Source organism: Cupressus sempervirens, chromosome 10, assembly GCF_028749045.1.
Source record: "Cupressus sempervirens isolate cs-2001-9-10 chromosome 10, ASM2874904v1, whole genome shotgun sequence".
Taxonomy (NCBI): Eukaryota; Viridiplantae; Streptophyta; class Pinopsida; order Cupressales; family Cupressaceae; genus Cupressus; species Cupressus sempervirens.
In genome coordinates, this window is record NC_143127.1 from 659,432,527 (window position 1) to 659,454,196 (window position 21,670).

General features: G+C 32.8%; 1 protein-coding gene across 1 annotated transcript in view; it reads right to left on the reverse strand.

The window, feature by feature from the left end:
- Positions 1-11,910: 11,910 nt before the first annotated feature.
- LOC149535557 (uncharacterized) overlaps positions 11,911-21,670 on the reverse strand; it is a 91,765-nt gene continuing 82,005 nt past the window's right edge. The window contains exon 2 of the mRNA XM_089806158.1: positions 11,911-12,510. Coding sequence (XP_089662284.1) covers positions 11,911-12,510 — 600 coding nt within the window. The remainder of the gene's footprint in view (positions 12,511-21,670) is intronic.

A 21,670-nucleotide genomic window follows, 5' to 3' on the forward strand; every position in this document is an offset into this window, starting at 1 on the left:
AAACACCCAACCTTCAATCAAATTGGTTACAAAGACTAGAGATACACATATACATTATTCATAACTTATTTAGGTCCTATTACACCTATTACAAAGGTTTCTTCACTCAAAAATATCTCATGGTGTGTAGTCATAGCATAGACCTATAACTTGCTTGTAGCCCTTCCTAGGGGAAATTGAGCATAGAAGGAAATATTTCCACATCAAGATAGGGTTTTATTGGAGATTATGAAACCATTTGGATGTTATAAAACATTCCATAAAACTAGGGACTGGAAAGGAGTGCAAAAGCCTGCTACAACAACATTGCATTGGGCAATTAGGCCAAATTGTGGCTGTAATTGCACTACAAGTGCTCACTACCCTAAGCCAACACACCAACTAATGATGGGAGCATGTGAGGGAATAAAAAAAAATCTAAATAAACAATTATATCCTCTAAATAATCTCCAAGAATAAGTTATGCTAACTATTGTAATGCACTTACAAGGTGCATGTATGGTGCCATATACCTAGGGTATGGTGGCAAACCCTTTCTCCTGCTTACACATGTCTAAAACATCCAAAATATCAAAGTAAATTGATAAAGCTTGTATTATAAAAAGGGGCATCAATTTCTCATTGTGTAATGTACCCAAACAATTAGACCCTAGTTCAAACCCTTGTTTTTGGCTTGAATTCTAGGCAATGGTAGTAAAATCTGAATAACTTGCAAACTACAAATGATCAAAGCATGAAACCAATTGCAAATGAAATAAAATTCACTCCTAGAACCTTTCAAGTCATTATCACAAAACAAAAAATTTATAAAATTCCATACAACACCTTGAAACTCAAAATTTGTAGGAAAATTTGGTTATTTATATTGATTCTTTACTAAAAAGTACATTCATATCCTATCACCTGCTTGTAAGGGCTAATCGTTACAAGGTTAAAACCCATAGTTTTAATGTATGCTTTATAAAATCCAAAAGGGTGTTAGAATATCCAATAAAATGCTACCTTGATGTGGAAAGATTTCCTTCTATGCTCAGTTTCCCATAGGAAGGGCTACAAGAAAGTTATAGGTCTATGTTGCAACTACACAACATTAGATATTTTTTAGTGAAGAATCCTTTCTAATAGGTGTAATAACACCTAGATAATTCAAGAATAGTGTATCTGTGTATCTCTGGTCTTTGTAACCAATTTCATTAAAGGTTGGGTGTTTGTTCCCTAATAGGCCTCTTACAGAATCCTTGCAAGTTGGTGTTTAAGGACTTTGGTAAACCTAGTGATTAGGTTCCTTTCCTTCTTGGGGTTGCGATAACCTATTTTTGAGTCAATTTTAGATACTTTTGATAATTATCTTAGCCTATACGCTCTCCTTGAGGTATTGAAGGATTCCAAACTCACCTTGTTGCTTGCCAGTTGAAGCTTTTGTTGACCACTGCTACATCAATTGGAATCTCCTAATAGGGATTTAAAGTCCCATAATATGGACTAATACATAATAAATGTATTTCAAAGACTCCTAATAGGGTCTATCCTCTAATAGGGAATATTTATATTAGTGCATCATTTTTTGGGTACCATGCCCACCATAGTTTTCCCTTTGATCAAGGGTTTCCCTAGTTAACATATCTGGTGTTATTATACATGAGTATCTTGTTGTGGTTTCTAATTAAATTTCTCATTTGGTTAAGATTTAATAAGATTGATAATTGTGATAATATTTATATAAGTAATTCACCCCTCTCTGGATTATATTGGTAGACTATATATTCTAACAATTGGTATCAAATGTTTAGGTCCTTGAAGGAAAAGCTTAACAACTTTGGGAGATCATGGTTAATCTTTTTAGAAAGAATATTCTTAAGTTTCACGAGGTCAACTATAATAGTTGAAAGGATAGGATGAAGAATCATCTACTATGTGTGGGTTTATGATATTGGCTATTGAAAAGAAGTAGAAAAATAATTGTAGAAGAAGAAAAGTGTGAACGATGCAATGAAGTAGAAAGAGATTTGTTTATGCATAACATGAAAACCTAAGAAGCCTTACTATCAAATCTTCTAGAGAATGAATACAATAAGGTAAAGACTCTATTAAAATCATAATAGATTTGGAAAACTTTAGAATCTACTTTTGAAGGAGATAAAGATACAAAAAGGATAAGATTTCCGAATTGGATATGCACATTTCAAGATGATAAACTGATGGAAATTGAATATGTAAGAAGCTATGTTGGTAGAATATATTTGAGATTGTTGCAGTAATCAAATTAGATGGTAGAACCAAGGAAGAAGAGGAGATTTTATGGAAGAATTTAAAATATTTAACACCACCATTCAAGCAAGTAGCACAAATGATTGTACTTTTGATACTCTGAAATGAAAATTTCTCCAAGGAAAATTTTCTTGGAAGATTGGAAGCAATAAAAGAATGATTGAGGAAATAAATAGAATTGACAAGGGTGGAAAAAAATCTTAGTGCACTAATTGCTTGTACATCCATAACTAGAAGTGGAAGAACTCATGGAGATTTTCCTAGTAGCAGTAAAACTAGATTTGATGAAGGTAAGAAGATTGGAGAAGCTATATCCCTTCTTTTAAGAAGAGAAATAGATGGTAAAAATATGTTTAAATGTTGGAATTGTAATGAATTTGGTCATTATGCATCTAAATGTCCTAAAAGAGAGAAAAAAGTATAAGGGAAAACTTAATCCTAGAAGACCTACAAATGTTTTATATGCTAATGAAGATGAGGAATCTAATGAAAGAGTTAAGAGTGAAAGTGATGATGAACTAGGATTTGTGGCCATAAAGGAAGATGATCTTGAGATAAAAATTAGAGAAGAGGAATCTCTAGTTTCTCACGTTGAAAAGAAATCTAATTAGATAGACAATGGATGCTTGCATCACATGACTGATGATATGAATAAGCTTGGTGAATTTAGGAATGATGATGGAATTATTGTTTGATGTAGGAGGATCCTAGGTTTCCTTGTAATCCTACTCATCTTTTTTCATTCTACTAGTTACTATCGAGTTCCAATTACTATCAAGTTCTAGTTAGTGTCGAGTTCCAGTTATTGCCAAGCTCAAATTTTAGCTGAGTTGTAGTTACTATCAAGTTACAGTTACTATCAAGTTGTCTAGTATTGGCCAAGTTTTCCAATGTTACCTGAGTATTACTTCATGTGCCAAGTGAGTGGGATATTTACTAATGCTCAGTTCAGTCTTTGACTAATTTTGTCACAATTGGTTCTCAGTGTAAGCCAAATTTCATATTTAATTAGGATCACAAATTTAATGATAGGATCTTGTCTTGGGATGAATACAAACCATTTTGAGGTCAACCATTATCTTATGTAATGGTCTATAATCATTTTTAATCCATTTCTGAAAGTATAAATAAGGGTTTTTGGTTTGGTTTAGGGAGAGTCTAAGGGAGTTAGGGTAGATGTGTCTAGAAGTATGAATTTGAAGCTGGATCGTGGATCTTGAAGTTGTATTTTATATCTCATTGTAACTTGGAAGGCCTTATAGCTAGGAATGTGTGTTGATAATTTGAGAAACTAATAAAACTATTTTTTTTCTATGTTTATTTCCATTGCATTTACTCAGAAAGGTGTTTGGATAGTTAGGTGTACCTTTGGCCCTAGCTATTCAACCCCTGCTTGTGATAGGTGTTATTAAAGCTTGAGGTAAATCCTTGTGGTGATTGGATGATGTAGAACCCTAAGTTGGATTTTATTTTAACATAGCAGATTTGAAAATTTGATGTATAACTTGTAGAGGGTAACAATCTTTCAAGAACCTATTTGTAAAGATGGTTCAAGGCAGAGGAAATATTGATACTAATATTATGGACATGTTAACAAAAATTGTAGAGATAGATTAGATTTTTTGGAGATAGTCTAGAGGAAAGGAGTACATCTTGATGATGTGAGTGATGATGAAGTAATGACACCAAACCCTAATCGATAACCTAGAGAAGATCAAGATGAGGAAGATTGTTGAGAGTATTGTCTTGGGCACACACAAAGCTTGATCTAGAAGTTGTTCCCTACTATGGAAAATTAGACACCAATTCTATGTTGGATTGGATATCTTATATGGAGAAGTTCTTTGAACTTGAAAATACTCCTGATAATAGGAAGGTGAAAATTTTGGTCACTAGGTTGAAAGGTCATGTCTCACTGTGGTAGGAGCATTTGCAAACTAACAAACAAAGAAGATAAAAGAAGAATATCAGAACTTATCCAAAAATGGTGAACACGGTAAAGAAGATGTTCTTTTCTATTGATTACCAAGTTAGCTTGTTGAGGAAATTATAAAATCTAAGACAAAAGGACATGATTGTGAAATAGTACATTGAGGAATTTTATAAATTGGACATTAGATCTAGACATGTGGATAATGAGGTTGAGAAAGTTGTAAGGTAGCTGAATGGATTGAGATTATGAATTCAAGATGAAATAAGCTTTTTGAAATTGGAAAGTGTGGAATAAGCATACCAATATGCCTTGAAAGCCAAGGAAAACATGACAAAGAAGCATGAACAAAGAAAAATAGTTAGAGGTGGTAGATTCCAGAGATAAAGTGGTAGATTTGACAATCTTGTGAAGGATAAGGGAAAATATGAATGGAAAAATGATGGTAAAGGAAAAAATAGATGAAAAGGTGATAATTATTACTAAGGAAGAGGTGATCTTTGTTCTAGAGGTGGTTTTTGTAGTAATTGTTTCAAATGTGAAAATGAAGTGCATAGATCCTTTGAGTGTAGATCATTTGGTGAGAATGAACAAGGTAATACAAATTTTGTGATTCAAGGAGACCTTGAGGGTTCACCAAGTGGACCTAAGGTTGGAGGAAATTTGATGGTGAGAAGAACTTTTTGTAATAAGGGAATTTATGAGGAACCTCTCCTAAGGAGAAGTCTTTTCAAGACAAGATGTAAGATAGTCAGAAAATGATGTGAAGTGATCATTGATAGTGGAAGTTAAAAAAAATAGACATCAGAGGAATTGGTTACAAAGTCATAGTTGTAGAGGCTAGAGCATCCTAAACCCTATTATGTTTCATGGATCAGAGATAGGAATAAGATATTGGTAAGTGAATAATGTGTTGTAAAGTTTAAGATTGGAAATTACTTTGTTGAAGTTCTATGTGATATTATGCCCATAGATTATTGTCATATTTTTTTGGTTGGACATTGGAAACATGATAGATATGCTATAGATCATGGAAGATTGTATTAATACACTCTTTGGGTGAATGGAGTAAAGAAAGTATTGTTGTCTTTGATGAAGCTTCATGTTGAGATAAATTGTACTACTGTTTGAGAATTTTCATGGTTAATGAAATCAATTTGAAAAATAAATGAAAAGGAACCAAGTTTATTTTTCTATAATTCCTAAAGGAATCAATATTTGTAGCAATGATTGAGAAATAGAAGCTAGTAGAGGTTGAGTGAAAATAGAAACTAGTAGAGGCCAAGTGATAGTAGTAAGAAGTAGTGTTAGCCAAGTACCACCAAAAATTGAAAGATTTTGAATGAGTATGAGGAGATTTGTCTAGAAGATATACCTAATGGTTTACAACCTGTAAGAAGTATATGTCATTGTATGGATTGATTCCTATAGCTAGATTTCTAAATAAAGTACCATATAGATTGACACCTACAAAGAATGAAGAGCTCAAAAAATAAGTGCATGAGTTGTTGTAGAAAGGTTTGATCAAAGAAAGTCTGAGCCCATTTGTTGTACCTACTATATTAGCACCTAAGAAGAATGGATAATGGAAAATGTCTACTGATTCTAGATCTATTAACAAGATCATAATGAAATATAGGTTTCCTATGCCAAGGATGGATGACATAATGGATTATTTGAGTGGAGCAAAGTATTTTACCAAGATTTATTTGAAGAGTGGTTATCATCAGATCAAAATCAGAGAAGGTGATGAATGGAATATTACTTTCAAGACAAAATATGGTTTGTATGAATGCTTGATAATGCCTTTTGGTTTGACTAATGCACCTAGTACTTTCATGAAATTTATGAAAGAAGTTCTCAAGAGATTTTTGGGTAAGTTTGTGCTTATTTATTCGGATGATAGTTTAATATTTAGTAAGACTCAGGAAGAACATATTGAGAATTTTAGACAAGTATTGTAGAGATTAAAAGAGGAGACATTGATGACTAACTTGAAAGAGTATTCTTTTATGCAAGAGGTTATTGCATATTTTTTGGATTTTTAATTTCAGCTTATGGTTTGAGAATGGATCTAAAGAAGGTTAAAGAAATTTTGGAATGACCTACATATGTGAATGTGGGTGAAGAAATATCATTTCATGGTTTGGATAGTTTCTACAAGAATTTTATAAAGAATTTAAATTGTGTTTGTAATGCTTTGACTGAGACAATGAGGAGATAAAAAGGATTTTAAGTGGACATATAGAGTTGAGAAGAGCTTTGAGACTTTAGAAAAAAAGGTTGTTGAGTTACCTGTATTGGCTTTTCTGGATTTCAATAAGATATTTCAAGTTGAATGTGATACAAGTGGTAGTACAATAGGTTATGTCAAGTCAAGAAGGTAACCCTATTGATTTCTTTAGTGAAAATTTGAATGATGCTAAAAGGAAGTATTGTGTGTATGATCAAGAGTTTTTTTTTTTCATTGCTTGAAGAAGTGGAGACATTATTTGATCCCTAAGGAGTTTGCACTATATACTAATCATAAATCTTTAACGTATTTGGGAAGTCGATGTAGGTTAAGTTAGAGAAATATGAAGTGGGTTGATTACTTGTAGAGTTTCACATTTTTGATGAAACATAAAATTCGAGTTACTAACTTAGTTTTTGATGCACTGAGTAGAAGATGTTCTTTTGACCAAGATGAAGCTTGAAGTTCTTGGTTTTGACAATATGAAGGAGTTGTATGATACTGGACCTGATTTTTCTGAGTCACAGAGAGAGAGCAGAGGACCAAATCTATAAAATCATATGAGTATGTATGATGAGTATTTCATTCAAGAAAGTATATTCTTAAAATAAATTCAATTGTGTATACCAAGAATTTCTATGAGAGTTTTTGATTAAGGAAACACATTGTAGTGGATTGGTTGGACATTTTGGAATTGATTAGACATTGAGTTTGTTGAAGGACAAGTATTATTGGCCACAAATGTATAAGGATGTTCAAAAGTTCATAAGGAGTTGTAGAATTTGTCAAGTTACAAAAGGAATAATTCAAAATACTAGTTTGTATACACCTATTTCTATTCTTCAGAAACCTTTGAGCGACATCAATATGGATTGTTTTCTTGGATTATCTAAGACAACAAGAGCGTATGGTTCTATATTCGTTGTTGTGGATAGATTTTCTAAGATGGAAAATTTCATACCATGTAAGAAGACATCATATGCTATGCATATTTTTGATGTTTACTTCAAAGAGATTATTATATTTTATGGATTACAAAAAAAATAAAATTCTTACAGAGATAGTAAGTTTGTTGGCTATCTTTGGAGGACTTTGTGGAAGAGGATGGGTACTGAGTTGAGATTTAACTCTACAATCCATCCATAGATAGATGGATAGACAAACATTGTGAATAGAAGCTTGGGTAATTTGTTGATAATTTTGGTTGGAGATAAGCTAAGTAATTAGGTACAAGTATTAGCAGTTTGCAAATAATAATTATGTGAATAGGAGTAAAGGAAAAACACATTTTGAGATTGTTACTTCAATGCATACTAGAGGAATATCTGATTTGAGGGATGTTATTAGTGAAGAAAAGAGAAGTGCTAAAGGGGAAGAATTTACTAGTTTTATGAAATCTTTGCATGAGGAAGTGAAGTTAAAGATGGAACAAAGTAGTTAGAAGTATAATGAGAGTATTGATAAGTATAGAAGACATTATGTTTTTCAAGTTGGTGATGAGGTGATGGTTCATTTAAAGAAAGGAAGATTTCTTGTTGGAACATATAGTAAGCTAAAAACTAATAAGTTTAGACCTTGTAAGATCTTGAGGAAGTTTGACTGTGGTAATGCTTATGAAGTTGAGAAACTTGATGAAATGGATATATCTCTTATATTCAATGTTGCTGATTTACATAAGTACCATGAGTTAAATGAGGAAGTTGTTGTACTAGATGATTATCCCAAGAAGAAAATTTGATAGATTGAACATATATTGGATTAGAGAGTTGATAAAAGAACAAGAGGAAAATATTACTATGAATATTTGGTGAAGTCCAAGAATAGACCATTTGAAGATGCTACATGGTTGTTTTTAATCTTGGTTGGATTTAGTTCAAGTTGTAATATCTCAATGATTCTAGAGAATTATTTCTTTCAACCTAGGTTGTTTAATATAGGATCATCCTAGGTTTCCTTATAATCTTGCTCATTTTTTTTATTTTACTAGTTACTACTAAGTTCTAGGAATTACCAAGTCCTAGTTAGTGTCAGGTTGCAGTTACTATCACGTTCAAGTTACGATCAAGTTCCAGATGCTGCTGAGTTCTAGTTATTGTCAAGTTGTCTAGTGTTGGCCAAGTATTCCTTCATGTACTGAGTGAGCATGATATTTAATTATGTCCTAGTTTCTTCTTTGACCAAGTTTTTCATGATTATTTCTTAGTGTGAGCTGCATTTTTTATTTTACTAGGATCGTGAATTTAATGATAGGATCTTTTCTTGGGATAGGTGCAAACCATTTCAAGGTACACCTTTCTCTTATGTAATGATCTAGAATCTTTTGTAAGCCATTTTGACAAGTTTAAATATGGTTTTTGTATTTATTTTATGGAGAGGATAAGGGAGTTAGGGAAGATGTGTCTAGAAGTGCAAATTTGAAGCTAGATAGGGGATCTTGAAGTTGTATTTTGTATATAGCCATAACCCATAAGACCTTACATCTAGGCATGCATGCTAATAATTAGAGGAATCAATAAAAGTTTCTCTCTCTCTCTCTCTCTCTCTCTCTCTCTCTCTCTCTCTCTCGTGTTTCCTTAGTAAGGTGTTTGAATAGTCAAGTGTGCCTTTGGCTCTAGCTATTCAATCTCTCCTTGTGTTATTGTTAGAGTTGGTAAGAATTCAACCTATCACATTATAGGGATAGCATCTATTACTCTTGATGGAAAGAATAACATAAATGATGTTTACTTTATTGATGGATTAAAGAATAACTTGTTGAGTGTTGGATACTTGGTGGACAAAGGTTATCAGTTGTAGTTCACTAAAAAGGTCTACATTATCAAAGATAAAGATGACAAGTTGATTAGAATTTGTACAAGATCTAGAGGTAATGTATTTCAATTGAATCATATTGAGATGACATGTTTGGTTCCTAAAATGGATAATAGTTGGTTATGGCATAGAAGATTTTTTCATATAAACTTTGATAACATTATGAGGGTAGGTAGAACATTTGTAGTTCAAAAATTTCCTAAAATAATTAAGCCTACTAATGTTGTCTACAAAGAATGTATCACAAATAAGTAGAAGAAGGTATTATTTCCTAGTAAGAAGTTCACTACTATAGAGAAGATAGAGATTATTCACACAAATTTTGAGTGGTACTACTAGGACAAGAGGATTTTATGGAGAAAGGTATTTTATAATTTTTATTGATGATTTCTCTAGAATAATATGGGTAGCATTTCTTAAAGAAAAAATTGAAGCATTTGAGAAGTTTAAGATATTTAAAAATACAGTTGAGAATGAATCAATTGTTAAGATAAAGTGTTTGAGATCAGATAAAGGGGGAGAGTTCACCTCTAGAGAGTTTAAAATAATTTGTAAAGAAAATGGAATTAAGTGGAAATTATCTTCACCTATGACTCCTAAGAAGAATGGAATAGTAGATAGAAGAAATAGGTAAGTATTAGAGGTAGCAAGAACAATGTTGTTTGAGATTTATGTATCTAAGACTCTTTGAAGAGAAGAAACCAATGCAACAATATATGCAATGGACAAAGTATAGAACAATGTTTTTTGAATAAGAAAACTTATGAATTATGGTCTAGTAATACAACCTTAGTAAAGTATTTTAGAATCTTTGGAAGCAACTTTGATCCAAGAAGTGATGAAAGTATGTTTCTTGGTTATTCATTGAAAACAAAAGGTTATAGATGTTTTAGTCATAGAACCAATACAATAGTTGAATGTGCAAATGTAAAAGTTGGTGAAATTTTTGGAATCAAAGTAAAGATTATGGATTACAATTCTGATTAAGAAGAGGAAATTGTTAGAGAGAATTTTGTAGGTTTCTTTAAGACTAACAATGATCTACAAAATTATGTGAAAATATTTGAGCAAAGAGGAGAGAAAAGATCCAAACCAAGAGAAGAGATAAGAGTTGAAGTAGAAACTCCCACTTCTAATAGGAACTTGACAAAGAATCACCTACCAGAGAAAATAATTGGAAGCAAAGACAAAGGAGTGATGACAAGGAACATAGTTAATAAGGAAATATGTTTAATTTCTCAAGTTGAACCTAAGATGAAGCATGTAAAGATGGTCATTGGATTCAAGAAATGGATGACAAATTAGATCAGGTTGTGAAGGATGACACATGGAAGTTAGTTCCTAATGTAATAGAAAACAAATTGGTATTGAGAAACAAGATGAATGAGAAAGGAGAAGTTGTAAGGAACAAAGATAGAATTATGTTGAAAGGATATATCCAACAAGAAGGAATAGACTATGAGGAGACATATGCTCCTATAGTTAGAATGGAAGTAGTAAGAATGTTCTTAGCTTATACAACAAATAAGAAATTCAAAGTCTATCAGATGGATGTTAAATTGACCTTCCAAAATGGAGAACTTAAGGTAGAAGTATACATTTAGAAACCTAAAGGTTTCCCTTTGATAGAGAAAAAAGACATGATATGTAGATTGAAGAAAGCTTTGTATGGTCTAAAGTAAGCACCTAGAATGTGGTATGCAAGGTTGGACAAACATTTGGAAAAAAATGGATTTGCTAAAGGTGTGAGATATAGTAACTTGTATTTGAAAGAAATTGAGAATGGTTTGTCGATAGTTATAATATTTGTTGATGATGACATTTTTGGAGGTAATGATGAAGAAAATGATAAATTTGATGAAGAAATGAAGAATGTTAATAATATCAAGTTTCCACAATCCATTGTTAATGATGATGTTGCTTCTGGATTCGATTGTGTAAGTTTTTTTATCATCAACGTTTCGGATCACACTCTGTGATCCATCATCAGGATGAGAGAAGGAAGTAAAAAAGTATGCAGACTAGCCAAGCCCAACAGAATAAAAAGAAAGAAGAGAGGGGGAGGAGCACACAACACGAGGCAGAGAAAGAAAGAAATGAAGAGAAAGAATTTTTTAAAAAGTGGGGGGACAAGAGAAGAAAAAACAACAAGATAGAAGAAACACAAGAAAGAGGGAAGAGTAGAGAAATAACTCTTTAATTTATGAATCTATAGCAATAATTTTTAAGAGAGAATTAAAAGATTAAAAATATTAAAAATAAAAATAAACATAAATAATTGAAAAATAAATTAAATCAATCTAAAAATAAAAATAAAAATAAAAGAACCAAATGTATAAATATATATAATTATAAAGGAGAGATCGCAAAAGAACCCGAGACCAACTCGAAACACGAGACAAAGTAAATGAAAGCAAAAAATAAGAACATAAAAAACCATAAAAATACAAAATATTAAAAATAATGAATAAATTGATAAAATTAAAAAATTAGAAAAATAATAAAATTAGAAGACCAACAACATAAAGAGAAGCAAGCCGCACGCGAAAAGAAACAACCAAGAGACCGAAAAGAAGAGGACAGAAAGGAAGTAGAAAAAACAAAGAAAAAACAAGACAAAGAAGAGCCAACGTACCAGGACACCAAACCACAGACAGGGGAGGGGGGGCTATCCATGCTGTTGCCGGCAATCGAGCGAGCGAAGCAAAGGTTGCCACGAGGGGTTCAAGGACCACCCATCATCTCTATTAAGGTTGAGGGGGTGGTGGCTAATTTCAATGGCTTCTTTGAGCTTTCTCTTGAAATAATTGCTCTCTTTGCAAAGGATTTGCGCTTGCTCCAAACAAATGTGATGTTTGGTGGTGACAGAGTGCTCTGCTAAGGCCGATTTTTGGACCCTATCATGCAAGATGTCTGCCCCGTGCTCACGTATCCTGGTCCGAAAAGAACGACCAGTTTCTCCAATGTAGGGGGTGCCACATGAGCACACAATCTTGTAGACTCCTGAGTCAAGAAATGAGTCTTTGGAGTCCTTGAGCTGCGGGACAAGATTACTTAACTTTGAAAGGGGTTTGAAAGCAACTCGGAGGCCCCTTTTTGTTAAGATTTTGGCAATCTTTTGGGAGATGCCATCCACAAAAGGAATGGAGACATGCAGAGCGGGGAGGTTCGCGGACAGGGAAGGCCTAGAGCAAGAAAGGAAGAAGGATTTGGCCTGGCGAAGAGCCCTAGAAATTTGCTTGCACGGATATCCATTCAAGGAGAAGACCTGACGAAGATGAGATAACTCATCAATACATTACTTGACCATTGTCTTAACTAATCCTTACACTTCATTACAACATCATAACTCAACCTTTCCTTTAGGTGCTCTTGTTATATCTTGTTGATCAAATCCTCTTCATCAATCAAGTAAGTGATAGTGCTTGGATCTTATAAGAAAATATCATCCCTACAAATAGTAGATTTGACATCAATGGAAAAACAATGATTGAAAAAATTCTTTTACAACGATCTCCCTCTTTGATCTTCAACAACAATGAGCTTTTCAATCAGATTTCCAACAATCTCCCTCTTTGGAATTAATGGCAAACCAATCTGATCAACCATCAGACTAAACTATTCCACCAAAAGCTTACTAGGTTAGAATGGTAAGTCAAATGCCAAAAAGTAAATTGTAACACCACATCTCTTACTACTATTCTAATTGTTTCATTTCACTTCTCCCTCTTTGCTATTTTATCCTTTATCTTTATGTTTCTCCCTCTGCATTATTCATCTTCTGCTATTCTAATCAACCTCCAAAATCTCCCTCTTCTTTTCTAATCTATTATCTTCAACAATTGTTGATCAATTGTTCACTTCTCCCTCTTTGATAACAATGTCAAAGACATATTAACATCTTAATATGCATATGTAACTCTTACAAGTTCATTTAATGTCTCCCTCTATCACCTTGCTTGTCACTGATTTGAAGTTTTAGCACTTCTACTACTTTAGGCAAGGATCCCAAAGTAAACATCTTATGTATCAATGTGTAGAATCTTCAACATTCAGCTTATTTTATGCATTACATTCTTGCTTTTTGGTTCAAGTAGACTTAGCTAGGGGTATCACCCCTAACTTACCTCTAAGATACTCAAAAGTATCTTTAGGTAGTTCTTTTGTGAAGATATTAGCAATCTGTTCCTTTAAGCTAACATATTCCATCTTCACTTGTTTGTCTTCCACCAGCTCTCTTACATAGTGATACTTGATTGCAATATGCTTAGTTTTAGCATGCTTTTCTGGGTTCTTTGATATATTGATAGGACTTGTATTATCAGAGTAAAGTGTCATAGGCTCAATTACTTCTTCCTTCATACCTTGTAGCAAATGTTTGATCCATACAATATTGGTGCAGTTTATAGCAGCTGCCACATATTCAACTTCAGTAATAGACTGTGAGGTGCAACTTTTCTTTTTGCTTGTCCATGTAATCAACCTCTTTCCTAAGAAAAGTGCTCCTCCATTGGTGTTTTTTCTATCGTCAATATTACCTCCCTAATCTACATCAGTGTAAGCTTTCAATTCAAACTTCTTATTCCTCTCGTAGTATAAACCAAATTCATTAGTTCCTTTCAGGTATCTCATTATTCTCTTCACTGCCATTAAGAGATTTTCTCCTAGATTGGCATAAAATCTTGCTACTATTCCAATAGATAATGCAATGTCTGGTCTACTATGTACAACATATTGTAGCTTTCCAATCATTGACCTATACAATGTCTAATTTACTTCAGTAGATTCATCATTCTTGGATAGTTTATGACCTATTGTCATTGGTGTGTTAACTAGTTTTGAGTCTTCTAGCCCAAATGTTTTGAGTACTTCCTTGATGTATTTGGATTGGGTCACAAATATGCCATGCTTCAACTGATGTACTTGTAATCCAACGAAGAATTTGATTTCTCCAAACATTGACATCTCAAATTCATACTTCATTTGATCAGTAAAATCTTTGCATAAAACATCTTTCTTCCAAATATTATGTCATCAACAAAGATTTCTGATATCAAAATGTCTTTAGCTTCCTTAGCTTTGATTTACAAGTTTTTGTTGTCATCTATTCTTTCAAATCATATCTTTACAAGATATTTGTGCAACCTTTCATACCATGCTCTAGGTGCTTGCTTTAATCTATAAATTGCTTTGTGTAGCTTGAAAACCATGTCCTTGTTCTTTTCATCAACAAATCCCTTTGGTTGTTCTATGTAGACTTCCTCTTCTAGTATACCATTCAAAAAAGTAGACTTCACATCCATCTAGTAGACCTTGAAACCTTTATATGCAACATATGCAAGTAATGTTCTTACTCCTTCCATTCTTCCAATAGGGGCAAATGTCTCTCCATAATCCAGTCCTTCTTATTGTGCATAGCCTTTGCAAACTAATCTGGCTTTGTTTCTTGTTATTTTACCATTCTCATCAAGTTTGTTTCTAAACACCCACTTGGTACCAATCACATTCTTATTAGCTAGTCTGGGAACTAGAGACCAAGTTTTGTTCTTCTCAATATAATCTATCTCTTCTTTCATGGCCTTATACTAGTCATCATCTTGTAGTGCATCTTTGACTATTTTGGGTTCAACCTTGCTCAGTAGACATGATTCATTCCTCAATATATTTCTTTTCATTGGTCTAGCATATTTATCACCAATGATTTGATCTGTAGGGTGATGTCTTCTTACATACTCGGCTAATCTGGGTTCCATCCTTCTTTCTATATTTGATCCTTCAGCTTCAGAGTCATTTCATTCTTCTTCATATGGTATTTTGTCATTACTTTCTTGCATGCTATTTTGAAAATCAGAATGTGCATTTTCTACATTTTGCAACTTAGCTTCTGAATGTAACTCAGCATTCACTGGTTGAGACTCAACAAATATTGAAGTTTTTTGTTGATTCCCAACTTGATTCGCAACATTTTCTTCAACTATCATTCCTTCATAGAAGTATACAAAGGATCTATACTCCTCTATTTGCTTTGACTCAACAACCTGAACTTCTACACACTCATCAAAATTTACATTTGCACTCTCCACAAATTTGTTAGTATTAGTATTCAAACACTTATATGCCTTACTTCTGGTGGAGTATCCAAGAAATATACCTTCATCACTTTTTGCATCAAACTTGCCATTTCTAGTGTCTTTTAGAATATAGCATTTACAACCAAACACTTTGAAATGTTTAACATTAGGTGAATGACCATACCACAATTCCAAGGGTGTTGCATTAGTACCTTTCTTGACTTGAACTCTATTTAGTGTATAGACTATAGTACTTAACCCTTCTCTCCAGTATTTTAGTGCAACATTTTTCTCCATCATCAAAATTTGATGCATTCCAAATGTTCAAGTACTGTGAACTCAAAATGTATAGACTATAGTACATTGCAAAATGTTTCAAACTCTCTTGATGTGAACTCACCACCTCTATCTGACATTAGACACTTTAGGTTCTTTCCTGTTTCCTTCTCAACTCTAGACAAATACCACTTGAACATTTAGAATGCATCAAATTTTTTCTTTAAAAACATAGCAGTCATCATCCTGGAATAATCATCTACAAATAGCATTATGTATCTATCTCCTCGGTAGCTTTGCACTTCTATTGGGCCACATAAGTCTACATGAACTAACTCTAGTACTTATTTGGAAGTGTATGTTTTACTTTTGAAACTAGACTTAGTCATTTTACCTAGTTAACATTGTTTACACATTGTGGTTTCAGGTTTCTTCAATTTGGGAAATCTTCTAACTTTCTTTTTCTTGTTGATACTAATAAAATTATCAAAGTTAACATGACACAACCTTTTATGCCATAACCACAAATCATCAAGTCTAACAACAAGACATGTTTCTTCTTCCATATCTAGGTAAAATAAATTACTCCTAGTTTGTTCACCTTTTCCTATCAGATTTCCATCAATGTCATATATCTTGGCAGTTTTGTTTCAAAATTCAACTTTGTAACTTACATTGCCTAATTGTGATACACTCAACAAGTTGTAGTTCAATCCTTCAACATAGTATGCATTATCACATGAATTTTTTTTTGTAAGTTTGATAGAGCCTTTTCCTTTGATTTAACATGGAGCGTCATTACCGAATCTAACACTATTTCCATCATATTGAGTAAAGGTAATGGACTTACTTTTATCTCCTATCATGTGATGTGAGCATCCACTGTCTATGATCCACTTGTCATTCTTGTTCACACAGGTAACTAATGTTGTTGCTTCATCTTCATCTTTGTTTGATTCATCCTTCATGGCTACATAGACTACTTCATCATCATTTTCATAAGAGTCTTCTTCAACAATGTAGCATCTCTTGCCTTTCTCCTTGTAATGTTTGCTTTCATCTTCTCTTTTGTTCCTAAACTTGTTTCCTTCTTTATAGTTTTTCTTCTATGGACATCTTGTAGCTATTTGACCTACTTCATTGCAATTGAAACATATGATAGGGAGCTTACCTTTGAATTTGCCTTTACCTCTATGGAATTTCCTGGCAAGTAGTGCTTCTAACTATTCCACATCTTCCTTATCTGTGCTCCTATGACTGGATGCATGTCTTCTTCTCTTGATTGATGTGTCCTCCTCAATATCTTTTATCATCATCTTGGCCTTGAAAGTAGATTCAAGGTTCTCAGGTTTGTAGTTGTCAAAATTGGATAGCTCAAATGTAGTATGTCTTCCAACTATTCCTTCAAAGGTTTGTGTGTTCCCTTGTATACACCTCAGCTCTTGGATGGCTAAAACTCTTATAACATAGATAGGGAGTATAGTTCTTAAGTATTTGTTTATGGATGTTTCTTCATCCAATTGTCCACCTAGACTTCTTATTGCACTCACCACTTCTTTTTATTCTTGTAGCATACTGAGTAGCATTTTCTAATAAAATTTCTAGAGAGTATTAGAAAATCTTGACCTGACTACAACATACAACTTATCTTACAGATCTCAGATCACTTCTCAACTCATACCCTTGCCTGGCCTTCAATCTCTGTAACTCTTAACAACTTACCTTTTATTTCAAGCTTTTTCTCCTTGAGTCTTCATACTTAATGTACCAATGCAGTCATCTCTTCATGACCACTCATAGAAGCAAAGCCTATGTGATCTTCCTTCTCCTAGATGTATCCTTCTTGACATCCTTTAAACCACTTCATAGATTTGGCACTTCAATAGTAACAGTATCAGTAGCTCTCTACTTATTGGTTTATGACTTCTTAAATAGAAGTCTTGGAGTTCCTGTTCTCACTCAATTCTTCTATTTTCAATTTCAATTTGCATGGATTAGGTAGGATTCATTGTATCTAACCCACATTCTATTTGCTCTAGAAACTTCTTGAATAATCCTTTAGAATTTTCCCAAAAATAGTTTACATAAGATTCTGTGCCAACAATTTATCATCCTTATCTTCCAACTCATTGAAAAAATTCAATGCAACCACTATGTTGGCTTAGATTTGGTGAATCTTTATCATTTGAAATAATGCAGCAACTTGGGGCTATTGAAATACTGGTGCTCAACACATACTATGTTACTTGGCATCAACTATGTTTTTCTTGATGCTCGGCACCCAAAGATCGCTTGGCACATATTAGAAATTTCTGATACTAGGATTCTACTAAGAATTTTCTAGGATTCAACTAACTTTCTCGGCACCTACTGATGATCTTAGTTAATGCTTTGCAGTCAACCCTGTTACAACTTCTTCTTCCAATGTTTCTAAGTGTGGCCAACCTCTGTATCTTTGAGTATGTCATCAATACATTACTTAACCATTTTCTTAACTAATCATTGCACTTCATTACAACATCATAATTCAACCTTTCCTTTAGGAGCTCTTGTTACATCTTGTTGATCAAATCCTCTTTATCAATCAACTAACTGATAGTGCTTGGATCTTATAAAAAAATATCATTCCTACAAATAGGAGGTTTGACATCAATGACAAAACAATTATTGAAAACATTATTTTACAATAGTCTCCCTCTTTGATCTTCAACAATTATGAGCCTTTCAATCAAATTTCCAACAAACTAGTCACAAGTTATCTAAAAAGGATGAGACACCTATACTTGAACAAAAGATGTAGAGGTTCATCATTAGAGGTTTACACTATCTAACTCACATTAGACTAGATAGAGAAAATGTAATTGGAATTATATGATAGATCAAGTAATTTTACTTTACGTGCTTATACTAATGCATATTGGGCAAGCAATATAGATGATAGAGAAAGCACTAGTGGTCAAGGATTTTCACTAAGTATAGCTAGGGCAGAGTATGTAGTAGCAACAAATAATTGCAGCAAGTCATATGGATGAAGCAGATGGTGAGGGATATTGAGATAGAATTCTTAGAACATGTCAATCATATATTATGACAACACAAGTAGAGTAAGTATGTCTCATAATCATGTATTTCATTCTAAGACTAAGAATATATCTATCAAATGTCATGTTTTGAGAGGGAATGTTGTAGAGAAAGAAATCATATCGGAGTATGTTAGTACTAAAGAATAGATTAAACATATCTGTACAAAGCCCTTACCCAAACATACATTTGAGTACATGAGAATTATGCTTGGGGTTATGCCCTTGCCTAATTTAGAGAATAATTTACAAGGATTGCATCAGTCAAGTGGTACAAAGCACTATCATTTTACTAGATTGAATATTGATGCTTCCTATTTGGGGGAATATCTGAGATGAGAAAATTCTTTGAGGACTCTTATTAATTGGTCTTAAAATAGTGTCTTTAGACACTTGAGATGAATATAGACTTGAAGTGGAGAATTGACTTAATGAGGCCTTTTTAATTAATGTCAATGGGGGAGATATACACATGAAAACCATGTTGAGGTTGATGAAAGATCAACCTACAACTCCCAAGAATCACTTGCATGAAAACACCTATCACAAAAGAGAGAGTCAAAAGGCTATGGAGGCTAGAATTCCTAGATCCATAGATAAGACATTATTGATGAGAAAAAAAATAAATTGGTATAATCAAAAGTGAATTAATAAATTACAAAGAGATCAATCCTTATAAAAGAAGATCAAAACTCTAACAAGAATCTAACCTAGGTCTCATAATAATAACTACTAAAATAACTAATTATTATATGCCCAAAGTTTAGCTTAAGTAAACTAGAGATAATAAGTGAATTAATAATGAAACTAATATGATTTAATTAATAAGAATTTTTTTTACTACTCTAACATCCCCCCTTAAGGTAAACTTAGGGAGTATCTAAAAACCTAGAAACTACTACTGAAAGAAGAATTTGGTCTCGAAAACAAGGCCTGATGAGGTACCCAAGCACAACCAAGTCTCTTGAAAGAGATAAATATGGAAAAACAAATGAAAAAAAATCTATATAGAAATAATGCTAAAAGAACTAGTGAAGGATTGAAGAAGCCTCCAAACTAGGGAATTTCCCAAAAGATAGTAACAAAAGATGATCATGAAGAATAACACTGAATCATGAAGCTACAAACACTGTTAAATTGCTGACTTGAAGAACCTCCACTCTATAGAATACGACCAGGTAAAGAAGAATAAATCTAAAGAGTTGATCAATCAAAGATGGAAGGTTTCTTCATGGCGTAAAAAAATATGAATGAAAGAATGTCTATATGGCGAATGATCCATCTTACTGAAATGCATAGGTATCTAGCCACTACAATAGTCTAGTACATAGGATCCAATACTAAAAATAGAGCTCACTCTATTGAACCAAGAAAGAAATAGGACCAACATAACCCTCATATAATGTTGAAAGGTGAGACATGAACACTGAAATTGAATGCAATATCTCCTTCACAAAGAAGAACTCAGAACATTGAGAGTGTAAAAGAAGTACAAAAAAATATAATGGCACATGTCATCAACACATCATGAGGCTAATATTATGGAAGGGACACTCACTTGGAAAAGGAAGATGCTAAATATGGCCAATATGAAAATCCTCTAGGCACTTTATAATGTAGTGCAAGAACAACCAAGATCCTAAAATGGAATAGAGTGACACTTTATTTCATTGTGTTTGTAAAAACATTAGAAAAAGATGTCAAAAAAGATCAAAAGAGGCATAAGGCTTAGTCAATAGATGGTACAACCCATGATTAATCAATTGAAATAACAAAAATAATCTCCAGACCTAAAACAACTAAGATATCCACTAGAATGCAAAAAAAATAAAATTGAATGGGATGTGCCTGGAGTAAAATTTGGAAAATAGAATGTATCAAAATATGTCTCCTAGAGTTAACAATATAACATCTTACTTTAACTTCATTAAATAGAAACCAAACAACATCAAAAGTCCAAGTAAACTACACCATCACAATAGGCTCAGAATCAACTTTTCAACAATATTTTGTTTGCCAAAAAATGATTCCAAATGAATAAGTTGCAGCCAAAAATACATAGGTAGGTAAAAAAGAGGTGGAAAAACAAAAAACTTGTTGCCTCTGGATCTGTACTTAAATATGCGAGGAAGCATTCTTACCAATACTAGAATTACCTCGAGATTCATGCCATTTTTTACTATACCAATTTGCCTCAATTTGCATGTAAAATCTCACTTTGCATGTCAAAAATCTTATTTTGCATGCAATAAATCTCAATTTCCAAGCCGAAAAATCCAAATTTGCATCCCAAAAAATCTTGATTTTAGATACAAAAAATCTCAATTTGTGTTCTAAAAATTCTTAATTTTTGATAAAAACTCTTGATTTGCTTGCTAAAAAGAAAAAATCGTTGCCTCAAGAAACATGTCAAATATGGGAGCAATAGGTTTTAGCCTCAAATTCCAATTATGTTGAAATTGAACTATTTTATATGAAACTAGGGGTTTTTTGGCACTCTGAGCTCAACAGTGATGTCTGTTTGGGCTCAAAAAGACCTAGAAATTAGTGACCTCCCAAATTCAATACAAAATAACTCTAAAAAATGAAACCTTGTAAAAAGAAAAAAAAGAGATCTGAAAGCCAAACCAAACCTGTCCTAAATAGAATAGGGGCATGAAGATCTTAAGCTCTGATACCATGTTGAAGTTGATGAAAGATCAACTCCACAACTCCCAAGAATCACTTGCATGCTAAAAATTTCAAAGAAGAGAATCAAAAATGATGGAGGTTGGAATTCTCAGATCCATAGATGACACATTCTTGATGAGAAAAAAGAGAAATTGCTATAATCAAAAGTGAATTAATAAATTACAAAGAGACCACTCCTTATAAAGGGAAATCAAAATCCTAAGAAGAATCTAACCTAGGTTGCATGTTAATAATAAATAAAAGAATTAATTATTATATGCCCAAAGTTTATCTTAAGTAAACTAGAGATAATAAGTGAATTAATAATTAA